This window comes from Myodes glareolus, chromosome 5 (assembly GCF_982192425.1).
Source record: "Myodes glareolus chromosome 5, mMyoGla1.1, whole genome shotgun sequence".
Lineage (NCBI taxonomy): Eukaryota > Metazoa > Chordata > Mammalia > Rodentia > Cricetidae > Myodes > Myodes glareolus.
Genome location: NC_142030.1, coordinates 98,495,412 through 98,512,450, shown reverse-complemented (window position 1 = coordinate 98,512,450; position 17,039 = coordinate 98,495,412). Strand labels below are relative to the sequence as shown.

Genomic DNA, 17,039 nt, shown 5'->3' with positions numbered 1-17,039 from the left:
GAAAGTGCAAAATAATTGTAAGAGACAGAGGTTGGAGAGGGCTGGAGCATCAGCAATGCCTTCTGGACATGAACTTGAGTGGTTGTCTCTAGAGGATCAACCAGTCAACTTTCCAGCATGGAGTGGAAGAGGCTTTGGGAACCCCGCACCTCTCACTGTGGAGCTTTGGACAGTTGATGGCTTCTGGGAAGGAGAGTGTGTTTTCTTTAAGTGTAGTCCCTGATAATTTAGCCATACCCCAGTGGGTGGCCTAACACCCAGGCATATATGGGTGGCACACATTGGAGAAACAGGTTACTGTTTAAAAAGACAGTAAGAAACTGTGTGGAGGGGCGTAAAGAGGAATGTTGGATCTGGAGGAGTCTGGGATAGATATGATCAAAAATCATTGTAAAAAGGCTCAAAGAATTAGCAAAAATAAGTTTTAGCCTTAAAATGATGATCTTAGACAATGTCACACAAGTACACACTACACAGTGAGCATCCTTACATCCACCCTCTCCCATCTCCCCACCACCCTTGTCTCCCCTAACTCCTTCCCACAAACTTCTCTCCCACGCTCATTCTATTCATTTCTATTCCCACGCTCATTCTATTCATTTTGTTTTGTGACCCACTGACCAGGGGGCATCTGAGTGACTATAGTCGGGAGCTAAAAGCTTTATTTTACCAGAATTAACTGAGAATGACATTACAACGTGTATCTTAAAATCAGTATTAGCCAACATCAACAAACATGGCTCATGAGCCAGACATTTATTTATTCAATAATCAAATTTTTATAGCATATCAGACCTTGCACGAGGTCTTTTTCTGAGACACAACACTATCCCTTTCCGGAAGAAGCACAGAATCGCAAACACGTTGAGATTCCCGTTAAGTGAATTCAGCTTGGTGAACCTTGAGCAATCAGTGTCAGGTTAGGGGTGCTTGATTTCCTCATCTATAAAACTGAGACGAAACATCTCTTTTACAAAGTTCTTGTGAGGAATGAATGAGAAAAACTGAAGAGGCCACTGGCCTTCCAAAGTAGACTTGCCAGTCTGTGGGCTGGAATGCAAAGGAGCCCATTGCATGCTGTATTAACAGAGTGAAGGAATTCAAGGAGAAATAAACAGGATCTTGCATAGAAATGAAACGGGGTGGGGGCGATTTACTTAACAAATGAGCCTCAGATGAGCCAATTTTTATGCAAATGTGAGTATCCTTGCTAAAGTGTCCTGCTATGATTCTCAGAGGGAAACCATGCTCAGTGAGTGGCTCGGTTAAAAAAAAAAATCACAATTCCCTGGCAAATCCCCAGGGCAAAGTGGGAACTGGACTTCACCTTGCTCTTGTTGTTTGTTTGGTTTTCCAAAAGTGGAACTACTGCGTGACCCAGCTATGTACGCCCTTCTGCATATTTACAGAGATGCATAGGTGTCAGTGTCTATGGTAATATGATTCACTATAGCTAAGTTATGGTGTCAATCTAGGCATCCAACAAAAGAGGAATGGGTGCTGTGCTCTACATGCTTTATGGTCTTTTCTTAGCCATAAAAAAGAAGGAAGTTATGACACAGATGCATCTTGAGATAATTACACTCAGTAAATGAAGCTATTCTTAGAAAGACAAATGCCATGTATTTCGTCTTAGTAGAAGTTCTCGGGTTTTATATAGAATTATAAGATTATGTATGTATATACAATGTGAAAGTGTCTAGGGAAAAGGGGGCACTAACCAGAGGAGGAACGGTAAACAAGGGGAGGACAGGAGGAATATGTTCAGTATCAAATACACACATGCATGAGAGCCTGAAACTGCAGGAGCAATTCACGTCGCCGTGGTATGACTGCCATATGACAGGTGTGTGTAGTTAGTATGTGGTATGACTGCCATACGACAGGTGTGTGTAGTTAGTATGTGGTATGACTGCCATACGACAGGTGTGTGTAGTTAGTATGTGGTATGACTGCCATACGACAGGTGTGTGTAGTTAGTATGTGGTATGACTGCCATACGACAGGTGTGTGTAGTTAGTATGTGGTATGACTGCCATACGACAGGTGTGTGTAGTTAGTATGTGGTATGACTGCCATACGACAGGTGTGTGTAGTTAGTAGGTGCAGTCTGAGGAGTTTGGTGTCTCCTGGGAGACTGGACTTTGTAAATAACAAAGATATACTAGAAAGCTTTAAGCAAAGGGACCATGTCTGCATTTGGGGGGAGCAGGCATTGGTGGCAATGTAGATAATGAACTGACTGGGGTGTGGGGCAGGTAGAGGGAAAGACAATGGGGACATGTAACCCAGATGAGGACTGTGACTGCACTAGGGGCAGAGGAGGTGAATACGAGGCAGATCAGAGACATATGTGGCCTCTTTGGAATGGCCGAAATGGGGTAAGACAAAGCCAATGACTAGCCGAGGACACGGTCAGAATCTCTAAAGCAATGGTGCGTGGCATTCATTGGAGAAGAGAAGCCTGGGAGAGGACAGCCCTCTATGGAGAATAAAGGAGATTCAGCTTGGATTTCTTTTTTCTAAGCGGGCAGGGCTGGTGCTATGACTTGGATATGGATCGTCCCTCAGATGCCCATGTGGTAACGGCCTGGTTCCCACCTGGGTTTTGTTGGGAGCTGGTGGAAACATTCAAGAGGTGGTGTCTAGAGAGGTTTAAAGTCATTAGCGCCATGCCTTCCTTGAAGAATCTGCATGGGGGAGCCATTTCCTTTCTTTTCCTTTCACATGAAGTGAGCAATCTTGCCCTACCCCATGCTTCCTGCCAGGATGTACTTCTCTTCCATAGTGAACACCAAGGGAGGCAATATATCAAGGACTAGACCTTGGCAATGATAACTTTGGTCTTGGAAAGAAATGGTTGGCCTTTCCATATTTTAAGCAAGTGCTCTCCTACTGAGTTATGTCCTAGCCCTGGAACCTCAGTTTTGAGACAGGGTCTTAACTATGTTGCCCAGGCTCTGCTCTCCTTCTTGATCCCCTCAGTCCTGACCTCTGGAGTGGCTGGGATTACAGGTGTGAGCCACCATGGCTGGCTCTGTCATCATGTTGCAGACACAGAGAGCTGACTAGCAGAAGTACTGATAATGGTAAGGCGTGGCCATATGGATGAGTCAGGAGCTTCCCTGCAGTGTATTTTGCTTTCTTTTATTAGCATGTACTACTTAATATAATGGGTTTCATCATAGCATTTTCATACACACACACACACACGCATGTATAGAGTACTTTGACCATATTCACCCCATTACCCTCTATTGCCCCCTCTCACTCCTGCTGATCCTTTTAGTCTTCCCAACAAGTTTTCTTTCTACTAGCATCTCCCCCCATCTACTGATTTAACGAGGGTTTCTTACATGTGTCTGAGTCGGGTTCTGAGGGATGCCTGGCTGAGGGGATGTTTGTAGGAGCATGCATGAGGCATTATCTACAGGAGTGTTACCGGTAGGTTATTCCTGGAATGGGCACTTTACCATTGGCCACCCCTTTCTCCGACAACTATTAACTTCCTACAGGTCAGACAGGGTGGGGCTGTGTGACCTACCTCCCCTCCTCCATGATGGAATGTTGACATGCCCACTCTTATGTTTGTCTTTTGTATGTAATCACAGCTATTGGTGATTCGAGAACATATCATTTGCTTTTAAGCAACCCAGACACAGGGGGTCCAGCAGAGTTAAGACTCTCTTCCCTGGTCTTTGCATACAGAGGCGGGACTTTCCTGCTGTCCCTCTACACACCTTCCCTGAGCCTACAGGAAGCCACTGATTTGCCCCTTTCCTACCTCCTCTGTGCCTGCAGTCATCAGTGCCTGAGACCCTGACAGCACACGTGGGAAAACAATATTTTTTCTTCTCAGCTGGCAAATTAGAGTGGGTAGCTCCGTGGAAACAAAGTCACAAAATGACTTCTTTGCTCCCTCACCTGCCAGGCCACCCACTCAGCCCCTGAATCTGTGGGCAGACTCTGTTAACAAGTGGACTCTTTAACATTTCTCAGTCAAGCGAAAGAAACCCAACTTTGAAAGAAAAGATGTGGGTTTACTTCGGTGTTTTATGAGCAGGGAGGCAGGGCTCTAGGGAGGAGGTATGTTTTGCCGCATTTAACAGGATGCAAAGGAGCAAGCTGACAGGCTGGGCATGTGGCTCTGTCAGTTGCTTGTACCACTATGAACAGGTTCAACCTCCCTGGTTAGCTTTCTTTGTGAAGCAGGATTGACAATAGAAAAATCATTCTCTCTCAGTACTTAAAAACACATATATTCTTACATATATAAATACAACCTTCTCAGTCTGTATAATGTTACTTATATGTATGTGTTTTAGAATATTGAAATGTACACACACACACACACTATATATATATGAGCAATTAAAGAAAATAAGGCCATGATTTGGAAGAGAGTAAGGGAGTATACATGGGGAGGTTTTAGAGAGAATAAAGAGGGAGGAAATGGTGAATTACAATTTCAAAAATAATAAAAAGCAGGGCTGGGGATGTAGTTCAGCTTGTAGAGTGCTTGGTTAGTGTGCACAGAGCCCTGGGTTCCATCCCCAGTGCCCTGTGAACCGGGTGTGCTGTGCACACCTGCAATCCCAGCACTCAGGAGGTAGAGGCAGTAGGAGAAAGAGTTCAGGGTCATCCTCAACTATATAATGAATTCAAGGTCGGCCTGGGCTACATGAAGTCTGTCAGTCAGCGTTTCTTCACAGGTGAACTCTTAACACACCGTGCTCTGCTCTCTGCTTTTATTTGAATCCACCCTGGGTCACCAGAAGCATCTTAATGGTGCAAGGGAAGATCATGGGCCTGTGTGTCCAGTTTGCAGAACATCTAAGAATCTCTCATGGATCTGAATCCTATTGCTTTGCTCCTTGCATCTTAGGAGTCATGAGAAAATTGGTCATGGGGTCCAATCACACAGCACCTTGGGAGGAAAAGAACAATACTTGCCCCGTTTATAACTTCCTTTCAGTCCCCAAATGGAAGATGGTCTTTAAGAAGGAAGTGATTACTGACTGTATAATCTTCCAATTTAATATTCATTCTGATCAGAAGCTGAGACATAGGTGAAAGTTTCTATGTTGTTATGAACTGGTTGTGGCTCCTATATGACTATGCCTCCAAGTGGTATTTCGATGGGTGAGCTGGTTAATTTTAACTGAACTTGACAGAACACATGATTACATGAGAGAGAGTCTCCATGAGGACAGGGATTATTTTGAACAAGCTGGCCTGTGGGCATGTCTGTGGAAGAATGCCTTAATTGTTAATTTGATATAACAAGACTCAGTTTATTGCGGTAGCAGCATTCCCTAGGCGGGGTTCCTGAACCATGGAAGAGAGGAGATGCCGGGAGTAGGGATCCTGAACTTCATTCTCTTGGCTCTTGACTATAAATATGGTAGTGCTTTAAGTTCCTGCCTCGACTTCCCTGCAGTCATGGTCTATGAACTGGAAATGTAGGTCAATGAAACCCTTCCCTCCCACGGGGTATTTGTCACAGAAATTGAAATGAACACACAGCAGGAGGCTATGGAGTCTTTCGGGTGGAGCCTGGATGACAGAGATGACTCCCAGGGGCCGTGTGGACATCTGAAGATGCAGCCCAGCTCTGGTTTCAGCCTAGCTCTGTCTGTCTCCCAGCTGCCACCAGGCTAAGAAGTTTGTAGCTGGAGCTTCTGTTGCCTTGGAAAGGAACGATTCTGCTCTGCCCTCCTACTCCTGTGGACTGAAATCCCTGGAAACCCAGCCGAAATGAACCGATTCTCCCCTCTATTATATCTGCCAGGCATTTTATCACACAGACGAGAAAAGTAACCGATACAGACTTGGCAAAGCAATGCAAGATTTGATTTAAAATTAAATCAATCTCTATAGGGCCCAAGGAGCTCAGCGTCTGCAATCAGGGCAGACAGGCAGATGACACCCCCTCACCTGGGTCTCGGTGGCAGCATCTTCACCCCACCCTGAAAGGGGCTCACTTTCCACTGCATCCTCTGCATAGTCAAAAGATGGGGCAGGTTGGGCCTTTGACTCTGCTTCATTCTGCTTTTGGAAGCTGGCTTTTCCTAAATGAAGAAAGGCACATTAATTAAAAAAAACAGACGTTCACCAACCTTTGGCAAACTTAGGAAGGAGGAGGGGAGATATTTCAAAATAATATGAAGGTCTGAATACAGGGAAGGTTGTGTCTCTTGACATTCTGCTCCCTATTTGAGTCTGTGTTGCCCAAATATTTGCATAACTGTGTATACACATCTATGGAGGAGGCCTAAAGCATATTGCCCTGGGACCAGACATCTTTCTAAACAGGTTGAGGTTTTCCGTATTAAAAGAGGTCCAGCAAGCAAGCTGTAAGGAAACAATAAGGCTGTCTTTCAAAATCATGCTGTTTACCAAATAATGAACATGTTTTGGAGGCTGCTGTGGTTTGAATGTGAAAAGGTTTCCACAGGCTCATTCATCTGGACACTTGGTCCCCAGCTGGTAGTGCTGTTGCAGAAGGACATGGAACCTTTCAAAGGGTTGGGCCTCACTGGAGGACGTGGGTCACTAGGAAGAGGACTGGACACATCATAGCCTGGCCCCACTTCCTGTTCTCTTGATTCCTGAGTGTGGATGCCGTGTGACCAGCCTGCCTCTTGCTTCTGTTGCCATAGCTTCCCTACCAGCTGTTGTGCCTTCCCCACTGTGATAGGTTACAGATCCTTGGAACCATGAGCCACTGTAAACCCTTTCTCTCTTAGGTTGTTTTTGCCTGGGTACTCTATCACAGCAACGAGAAGAGAACTCATTCAGAGGACTAATACTAGATCCATTCCAGATTTCCAGGGAGAGGATCTGAGTATTCAGCCTTTCCCAAACATCACTGAGCAGAGGATCCTTGTTTTCCTTTGTTATTTTTTTCTTTAATGTTTTTTCATGTATACATATATGTGTGTGTGTGTGTGTGAGTATGTGTATGTGTGTGCTGAGCACATTTTCCCTTGTATTCTCTATCACCCTTTTCCAGCTTCCTCTCACTCCTGTTAGTTCCTTTTGTGCCCCACACGGTTTTTCTTCTACTTTCACTACACACACACACACACACACACACACACACACACACGCACACGTGCTCATACACATACATGCACACACAACTTTATGGATCTACATGAAAATCAGAAGAGACATACGCTATTTGCCTTTCTGAGATGGGCGTCCCTCTCTTAGTATGCTTATCCGCAGCTGCGTGCATCTTCCTGCAAATGACATGATTTTGTTCCTCACTGTAAGTGAATAAATTTCCATTGCGTATCAAAGCCACATTTTCCTTATCCATTCTGCTGCTGCTGGATACCTAGGCTGTGACCAGTATAAGTTAGCGCTTGTGACCAGTGCTGCAGTGAGAATGGATGGACAAGGGACTCTGAGATGTCTTGTTTCAGAGTCCTTTGGAGAAACGCGCAGGACTGGAATCACAGGGTCCTGTGGAAGACTGACTTGGCTTTTCAGGGATCTCCGCACTGACTTCCACAGTGGCTGCTCTTACGTTCCCAGTAGCAGTGCATAAGGGTTCCCTTCAATCCACTTCCTCGTTTGCATTTGTTACTACCCTTACTCCAACAGGGGTAGGATAGGACTTTAATGTGTTTTAATTTATAATCTTCTGAGGGCTAGTGACAATGTCTCACTTCTCATGTGTTTGTCATTGAAGCTGAAGGATCCTAACGGGGACTCCCTTCTTAGAATGATGAAGGAAGGTGTTTTGCAAGTTATTGTCTTATTGTGGCATATATGTCTATAGATATAGATGGATGCACACACAGATAGATGTTGATCTGAACATCCAATCAAAACGTGCACAAGAAGAATGAAAGTAATTTTCAGGAGAACAATGTGACCAGAAATAAATATTAAGCAAACTGTGCCGATCTCAGAAAGACAAATACTGTATGTTTTCTATCATGCATGTAGTTCTTTTATTTTATATAGTTACACACAACCATATATTACAGAAGACATAAAAATAGAATGGAAATAAATGTAGGGGAACAAAGGGAACTGGTAGGAGAGAGAAGGACAAGGAAAGAGGGCGGAGGGAATATGGAGAAGAGCAGGTACACACACAATATACACCTGTATGAAAACTGTGAAAAAAATAAGTTAAGACACCACCCTATTTATCAATAGGAACTCAGTCTGCTTAGGTGAGAAGATAAGACAGTTACGCTTTTATCAACATTGTGAGATGTGCTCGCATGCCTCCAGGCTTGAAATGGGGACAAGAAAAAGGCCGAGCTCAATTGGGGAAATCACACAGGAAGTGGCTCTTGCAAAGGAAGGAAGTGGAATCTCGTTTTCCTTTGGTTCCCAAAACTTCTGCACTGCATAATTTTCCACCCAACAACTGGTCACTGAGAAACACATCAGAAAACACCCTTGCTTCCGTGGGTGTCACAGACAGGCAACTTCAGGGTGGGGGACCCTAAGATGGCCTCCTGTCTGCTCACCTCACTGTCCCCCATACAGTACCTTTTTACAAACTCTTTGTGACAATTTAATTAGGACGCAACCCTTGGGATTTGGATGCCGAGAATGTGAGACGCAAGATCAGAACAATCTCCTTCCTGTCCCCTTCTTATGAAGCAATTCAAAGCTTGTGGTTTCTATTCAATTTGTTATAATGACAGTGTTTAATCATGGAGTCTACTCGGCAGCCCGCTGCCGAATTGAGGTCACACATGCGACTATTCAGGCATAGAGCACATAATCTATAACTAAGATTTCGCCCCTGAAGCTCGGGAGGCTGTGCCATTAATTAACACTGCACTTACTTCAAAAATAATATGCGTTACGGCCTTTAAAAATGTAACCTTGCCTGGGAAGGAGCACAAGTCCTGATGAGGCCCCTTGGCCATTGCTATCTCTGTGTGAAGAATTTCGTCACGGGAACAGTCTGATATATCCATTCAAACACGTTTAATTATGAGCCTTCTCTTCAAAATCCTCAGAAACCTATACTATAACCTTCATGTGTGACTCCTTTCTGATCCTCTAGCCATAAAGAAAGCACTGTTTCAGAGTTCTGGTTCATGTGCTTATGCCCGTCTTGTCAGAGCCACAACCACACACGTTAAGAATTATTGGGCATCATCCAGGTCTGCAATAAATATTTTTAATCGAGGGAACAATGAAAAAAAACTCTGACCCTTAGCTTGGCCTTGTCTCTCCTCATAAAAGCTTCTTTGCATTGATTGCAGGCAGGTCTCGATGGGAAGGCGAGCCACTTTCCTCCGCAGTCAACACACAGTCTGCTGCTGATCAATCAAACTAAGCCTTCATAGTTCAGCAGCGTGTAAATGTACATTAACGAGACAGAACTATGTCAAGAGACTTACCGTTTCTGCTTAGCGGGCACACAGCGTTCCATGTACATCAATGTGTTACAGGCTAAATTGTTATATATTCACCCTATTCTCTTTAAAAAGATTTCTTTTCTTTTGAATTATGTGTTGAGATGTGTTTCTGGGCAGGCATGTGTACTTGAGTGCAGTACCCACAGGGGCCCTGGGTTCTCTGGAGTTACAGGCTGTTTTGAGCTGCCCAATGAAGGTTCTGGGAACTGAACTCGGGACCTCTTCAAGAGCAGTACCCACCCTGAACCGGTATATTCAATAAGTCCTACTTGGGGTTTTTTTTAAAGATAAAATCCCATGAGTATATATTACACGTTTTTGTTTCTTCAATTTATGAGACATCTATTGGTGTTGTTTCCTCTTATGAATGTCTACCCCTTAACATAATACTAAATGTTCATAATGTTATTTTGTTGATTAGTGCATGTATGTTTATGAATGTGTTCATGTGTGTGTGTGTGCTGTGCATGTGTGTTGTGTGTGTGTGTATGTGCCCTGCTGGGTGGAGAACAGACAGAAACTTTGGGTGTTGTTCTTCAGGTACCTTGTATAGAATCTCCCACTATCTTGGCGTTTGTTGATCTGTCTAGACTTGCTGGTCTTTCTCTAACTCTTCCAGCACCGAGATGACAGATTTTATGCTTCTTTACATGGGTTCTAGTAACTGAACTAGAATTCTTGTATTTGCAAACTTAACTACTTTACCCACTGAACCATCTCCCCAACCCCTGGTAAGGTCTTCTGTGTGTTGCTCAACTTTTTGGCTGAGCGTATGCAGAGATTTCCTGCTGGGTAGTTTCACACGTTCATCAGCAAACATGCTATTATGATGTGAAGAATTTCACTGGACAGTAGACGACACTTTACCTGAGGAGGTGGGCTTGGGCAGGTGACTCTGCGTCCCTCTGGCTATCATGCTGGGGTCAGATATGGAATGAATGATGGTGGACTCCGAGGAACTCTGGCTGGCTGTGGAGCAAGGCACTTCGTGTTCAAGGGTTTGGGCTCTGGCAGAGGAAGCTACGGACGGGGTTGGATGGAGAGATGGGAGGGGCTCAGGGTCCTCTGGTGAGTCCTGCTGGCATGTGTATCGTCCCATTGAGCGGTTTCCTGAGTCTGGGAGGGGGAAGGTTCCAATCCCGCTGTCCAGCGTTCTCATCTGGCAGTTTGATTCTAATATAGAGAAACACAGAGAAAAATTAGAACGGGCTGACAGAAAAAAGAAAACGACGGTTGTTATTTGGATGGGATCTGGAAGGAAGGAGGCACCAGAGGGAAGTATTTAGAAGAAGAATTTAGATACAGGACCCGGGAGATGGCTCAGCTGGAAGAGGCTTGGTGACTTGCATGTCCCCATAGGAAGGAGGAAGGAGACAGTTCCATAGAGTTCTCTGTCCTCCACATGCCCACTATGGCATACATGCCCCCACCCCCCAACACTATGTGGATACCCACACACACACAATTATGATAATGATGATAATAATAATATAGAAGGAACATGATACACGTTTGAAACACACTGTACTAAATATCCAGGGAGGTGCAAAAAGCTGAGGTTTCACTGAATCTGAAAGTAACTCCTTCATGTATTGAGGTAAGTCGGTTGGCCCATTATGGGGGCCATAGCTGCCCATAAGCACTAGATGGGTCTCTAGAGCGATGAGAGAAAAAAGAACCGTCACTGGAGACCAACAATTAGTTTTAATTATCTTTATTTCAGTCTGGGGTTCACACGGCTTCAGTTAGGTGAAGTTTAATAACTGAAATAAAGTGAATAATGAAGACACATAACAGACTCAAGTGCTGTCCTGACAAAGGGGACGGCATGTCTCTTGCATGAATTATCATCACTCAGCGGCTGACCCAGTTCCCGGCCTCTAAAGTGGACAGTGAGGGCAGGTTATTCCAAATGTATTTCTGGGTCTGAGCAGCGATGACCATGTGATATGTGTGTGACAGACACCTTTAAAGAAGGCTATGGCTACTCTGCTCTTAATTATTACTTTCTGCAGTGACAAAACTCATCATTGCCCTTTGTGTGTGTTCATGGGTGTGTGTATATGTTTGTGTGTGTGTGTGTGTGTGTGTGTGTGTATGGGCCAGAGGTTCATCTCTGGTGTCTTCCTCAATCATGTTCTACCTTGTATTTTTTTTTTTAATTTTATGTGTATGAGTGTTTTTGCCCGAATGGTACATGCACCATGAGTGCAGCACCCCTGGAGGCCAGAAGAAGGCAATGGATCTCCAGGAACTAGAGTTGTAAGCTGTCATAGAGGTGCTGGAAATCAAAGCTAAGTCCTCTGACTGGCAGTGGGTACCCTTTACTGATGAGTCATCTCTCTGGCCCCTTCACTTTACTTTTTGAGACATGGTCTCTCACTAAACTTGAGGCATATCCATTCAGCTAGGCTAGCTAGGCAGTGAGCTCTTCCTCAGCTTAAGTTTACAGATGCTGGCTATACTTCTGGCTCTTCACATAGGTTCTGTGGGATCAAGCCAGGGCCTCAGGCTTGCAGGGTAAAGCATTTTACTAAAACATCTCCCTAGATCCACCTTTCAGATTTTTTTTATTCCTTCCAGACACCCCAGTATTTTCTAGAACAAACTAAGGTGATTTTACCATGTATATCACAAAACCATAAACTATATCTCATCTTCAGGAAAAGTTTATGTAGATTTTTTTTGATAAAACTTACTTCTTATTTAATTTTTAAGATGAAAATGTGGTTTATAAAAACTAATGAGCTATCCCTCCAAAATCTGGCTGTCATACAGAGTGTCTGCTCATTTAGTAAACTCTCAGAATGAAATGTCCTTGTCATTTTATGGTCTTATGAGGGTCTTGCAGGTCTAGAAGTGTGTAAGAGATACAACTTAGTGCTGTTTTGAGCATGGAGGGGAATGGAACAGCTTTGGCATAATCTTTGTTTTTACCAGCGACCATGTCTCTGGCACTGTAACCAACAGTGGTTTGTGGTATGACTGCCAACTGAGCTGGGGGTCTCTGCACAAGAGAAGGATCCAGTTACTTGTAGGCTGCTACAAATATTAACATTTGGTCTTTAACCAATCTCTGAAATTTAGAAGAGAGCCTGTCATACTGCAGGTTAGGGAAGAGATGGGACAATAAATGATAACATGGGTCAAATGCTCAGTGTGCCGATCCCATATTAGGAGAGACCCAAGGGGCCAATAATGTTATCTGTGCACATATAATCTCATTTCATCATCAGTTAGAATCCAAACTCCAATATGCCCATCACCCTATCCTCCTCTTTAGCCTTCTTTGCTAGAAGTAGTAGCAAACTGAAAAATTTCCAATATAAAAGAAAAAAAAGAAAGCAAATTCTCTAGGCATTCCAACACTTGGCTCTCAGTTGGCAGTGCCATGTTGGGAGGTTACAGAACCTTTGGGAGCTGGGGCTTTGTTGTAGAAAGTCCACCAGTGGGAGTGGCTTTGAGGGTCAGTAGACTTGCCCCCACTTTCAGTTCACAGCTTTCTGCCCTTGCTGCCATGTCTGCCACTTGTTGCCCTGCCTGGTCACCACGATGGCCTTTTGTCTCCATTGAACAATGAGACAACTCTTCTTTCTGTGAGCTGCTTTGGTTATGACAGATTATTACCACAACAGAGAAGTAGTTAACATAGGAGCAGAATTTATGAAGAGGGGCTTCCTTCTTCACAGGATGCTCGGAATGAGGCAGAGTATACCTCCCATCTTCAATATGGCATGCTCCTCCACGTTCTGCCATGGGATCTGCTTCAGCTATGGGCTGTAGGGTCCCTGACTTCTATGGCTGGCCTCTGAGAGTCATTTTCCCTCCCAGGATCAGAGGGCAGAATTTTAGCCGTCTTCTTTTCTGGGCCTCCATCTGGTCAGTGTTACTGTCCACTGTCCTTACAGATAATTCATTGTGGTGGTCTGAATGAAATGAGAATGGGTTCTATAGGCTCATATTTTTGAATGTTTGGTTCCCAGTTGGTGGACTGTTAGAGAGGATTGATAAGGAGGTGTGGCCTTGTTGGAGGAGGTGTGTCACTGGGGGTGGGCTCTGAGGTTTCAAATGCCCACCTCGGGCCTTGCCTCACTCTCTCCCTCACACACTCTCTCTCCCTCTCTTTGCTTCTTGCCTGTGGATCAAGATGCAAATTCTCAACTACTGCTCCAGCACCATGCACACCTTGCTGCCTGCCTCTCAGGTCATGCTTTCCACTGTGACGGTCTTATGGATGGACTCAGCCTTGGAAACTGTGAGCAAGTCCCCAATGAAATGTTTCCTTCTCTAAGCCGCCTCAGTTACAGCAGTAACTAAGACAGTCGCCGCTTCTGTTTTCTCTCCAATGAAGGAGACTCCAAGACTGTTGGGTGGTGTAGGAGGTCCTTCTGTCTTTGTGCTGCTTTCATTGGTCAATAAAGAAACTGCTTTGGGCCTGTTGATAGGGTGGGGCTAGGGTAGGCAGGGAGAGCTGGATGGCATGCTGATAGAAAGGAGGCAAAGTCAGGGAGAGACACCATGGATCTACCAGAGACAGATGCTGGGAATTTTACCCAGTAAGCCATTGCCACATGGCGATACACAGATTAATAGACATGGGTTAAATTAAGATGTAAGAGTTAACCAATTAGAAACTAGAGCTAATGGGCCAAGCAGTGATTTAATTAATACAATTTCTGTGTGGTTATTTCAGGGCTAAGCTAGCCGGGCGGGTGGGGAACCAACAAGCCTCCCTCCTTGCAACAGTTGAGAGAGATGATGAACTCTCTGCATGAGAAGATATTGCCAGGAGTCTGTCTGCTGGTCTGACTGTCCCTCCCTACTTCCCTCCTTTCCTCCCTTTCTCCCTCCTACTTTTCTTCCTTCTCCTTCCCCTACCTTCCTTCTCTCCATATAAAAATGCTGGGTGTCTTAGTATGTGCTTATGATCCCAAAGGTTGGCTGCTTAGCCCACTGAGCCAAATTGGTGAGCTCCAAGTTTAGTGAGAGACCTTGTTATTAAAAGAAAGATAAGGGCTTGAGAGATGATTCAATGGTAAAGTGCACTTGCTACTTTGTAGAGGAGCCAGGCTCAATTCCCATCACCCATATGGCAGCTTACAACTGTCTGTGACTCCAACTCCAAGAGATGTGACACTCTTGTCTGATCTCTACTGGCACAAGCCCACACATGGCTTATAGACAAACATGCAGGGAAAACACTCATATGCATAATAAAAGATGATAAAGTAGAGAGGAACTGAGGACTATGTCTGAAAACAAACTCTGGCCTCCACATGTTTATGTACATGTATGCACACGTACATGAACACATACAGACATAACAAAGGGACATTATTAGTTCTCTTTTCAATGATCCCTAGCCCTGAAGCCTGAATGTTTCTGCTAGGTCTCTAATAAAGACCTAGTAGCAGCTTCCGACAATAGACCAGGGGACAAATATGGGGTCCAAGCAAAAGAGTGATGGAATTCTGTCTGCTGCCATTCTGAGGACTGGAAATTTCTGGCATCTGTCCCTCGTTTCCTTTCTGGTTAGCACACAGTATTGCTATGCTGTAGTCTGGAAATGGGGCTCTTTGAATTGCTAGGTTCTCTGAGGACTATGAGCAGAGACAAACTCAGAACCCATCTGCTCTTAACATTTTGTTGTAATTTTAAAAATTCCCAGGTGCCGAGTATGCGGGGAGTGAAGGTGTCAATTTTAAGAACCTCTGAAGTGGGCTGTGGATAAGGGCTCAGGCAGATGCCAGAGTTTCTCCCTCAAGCAAATTCCTTCAGAATGCTTCCACCTTGGGAAGCTAGGATCGTAGCGAAAGTGCTGATGCATCTCTCTGTAGTTCCTCTAAAGCACTATTAGCATCCTGCAGTTCACAAAAATACCGCAACTTGAAAAAGTGTTGGATACTGTACTTCTGAGGCCAGTTATTTTTACCCCCTCTCGGAGAATTAGAAGCATCCATAAAATAATTAAATGGCTGTAGTAAGAACAAAGTTCACAGGACCAAGCCTGTTTGGAATTGTCAATGAGTTGGCTTGGTCTTGCCCTAGACAGATGTCAAGTTCATATCTGCATTTGTGAATGTGGCTGCCAAAGGTGCCTCGCTAATGAGTTCAAGGGTTGGGTCATTCAATGTACCACCAGGCTTCAGGCCTGCAAGGCCACCAATTACATCTCTGGCCTTGGCTGGCCCTCCCCCCTATTCCCGCTGCCCCATTTGTCTCTCACTGGTCTCTAAATGCAAGTGCTTACACCTGTCACCACCACCAATCCCAAGAAGTCTCATGGGAAGAGTTAGGGCATGCCAACCCAGTCATTTCAAAGCTGAGGTTAGGACAAAAAAACCAGACGACTCCTTGAGAAAAATTCCAGTTCTCCGAACACTGATCCCTTGACACCCTTCATCTCAGCACATCTGGGGTGCACTGAGGATGCTCAGCACAGGACGTGGAGGAAGCTTACAAAGGAACACACTTAGAATCGTCTCTTCCCGAAACATATCCTGGGAGTGTCTGGTTTGCAAGGAAATGGATGAGTTTTCATTTCTGAAAACAAGACACAGGCATTTCTGCAAGGACCTCTTCAAGCTGATTCAGCTGAGGAGCCTCACCTGGCACAGACATCAGGCACAAAGGAAGTGACCTTATTGGAAAGGTCAATAGCAGATCAGGCGTAGTCAACAGAGGCCTTGTGGGGGATAGTGGTGGGAGGAAACTGTTAACTTCAGGTATGAGCTACAAAATTCCCACTTTGTGGGCTGGGGAGACGCCTCATTCAGTAGCGTCTGCTGGCTTAGCATGAAGGTCTGAACTCGGTGAAAATCTGGGTGCAATGGTACAGAGCTGGGATGGTAGAGGCAGGAGAACCCCTGGAGCCCTGGAGCTCACTGGCCAGTTAGACTGGTGAGCACCAGACTCATCCAGAGACCTTATATCAAAAAATAAGGTAGAAGGCAATGGAGGTAGACAGCCATTGTCACCCTCTGGTTTCCACACACACAAGCACGCACATACCCACATACAAACATTTACAAACTGCATTGACATAGACATGCAACACACACACACACACACACACACACACACACACACACACACAGAGTAATGAAAAATGCAAATAAATAAACAAGGTGCATCTGAAGACTCAGAAGATGAAACAGGAAACCAGGCACTTCGAAACTGGGGGACTGGATTTGCAGGCCACCTTGTTTTTTTGTTTTGTTTTTTGCTGATCTTGAGAAAATAAAAATCAAGGGATGTTTGACTTTCACAATCAGAGTTCATTTGTTTCCATCAGTCTGGAGAGAGCTCACATTGTGGCAGAGCTCAGCAAGTCTCCATTAGCAGCGACAGGCAGACCGGGACAGAAGCCTCCTGCAGACACTCACCAACCATATAGTCAGGACATGCAAGGCAAATCGAGCTGTCATCCTTGAAGCCTTGCCTTGAAGACTAAATAACATGTCTTTTATTCTATTTTTTAAAATATGTTATTTTTAAAGAGTGATTTTTTTTTTGGTTTCTGTTTTTTGAGACAGGGTGTCTCTATAGCTTTGGAGCCTGTCCTGAAACTAGCTCTTGTAGACCAGGCTGGCCTTGAACTTACAGAGATCTACCTGTCTCTGCCTGCTGAGTGCT

At 44.7% G+C, this 17,039-nt stretch overlaps 1 protein-coding gene across 7 annotated transcripts in view; it reads right to left on the bottom strand.

The window, feature by feature from the left end:
- The window catches only part of Nckap5 (NCK associated protein 5), a 912,731-nt gene that overhangs the window by 56,730 nt on the left and 838,962 nt on the right, over nucleotides 1–17,039 (bottom strand). For all 7 annotated transcript variants that reach the window (XM_085688321.2, XM_087906588.1, XM_048443779.3 and 4 more), the window contains 2 exons: nucleotides 10,272–10,577; nucleotides 5,938–6,071 (listed from right to left, as the gene is read on the bottom strand). In XM_085688321.2, the coding sequence (XP_085544447.2) occupies nucleotides 5,938–6,071; nucleotides 10,272–10,577 (440 nt within the window). The remainder of the gene's footprint in view (nucleotides 1–5,937; nucleotides 6,072–10,271; nucleotides 10,578–17,039) is intronic.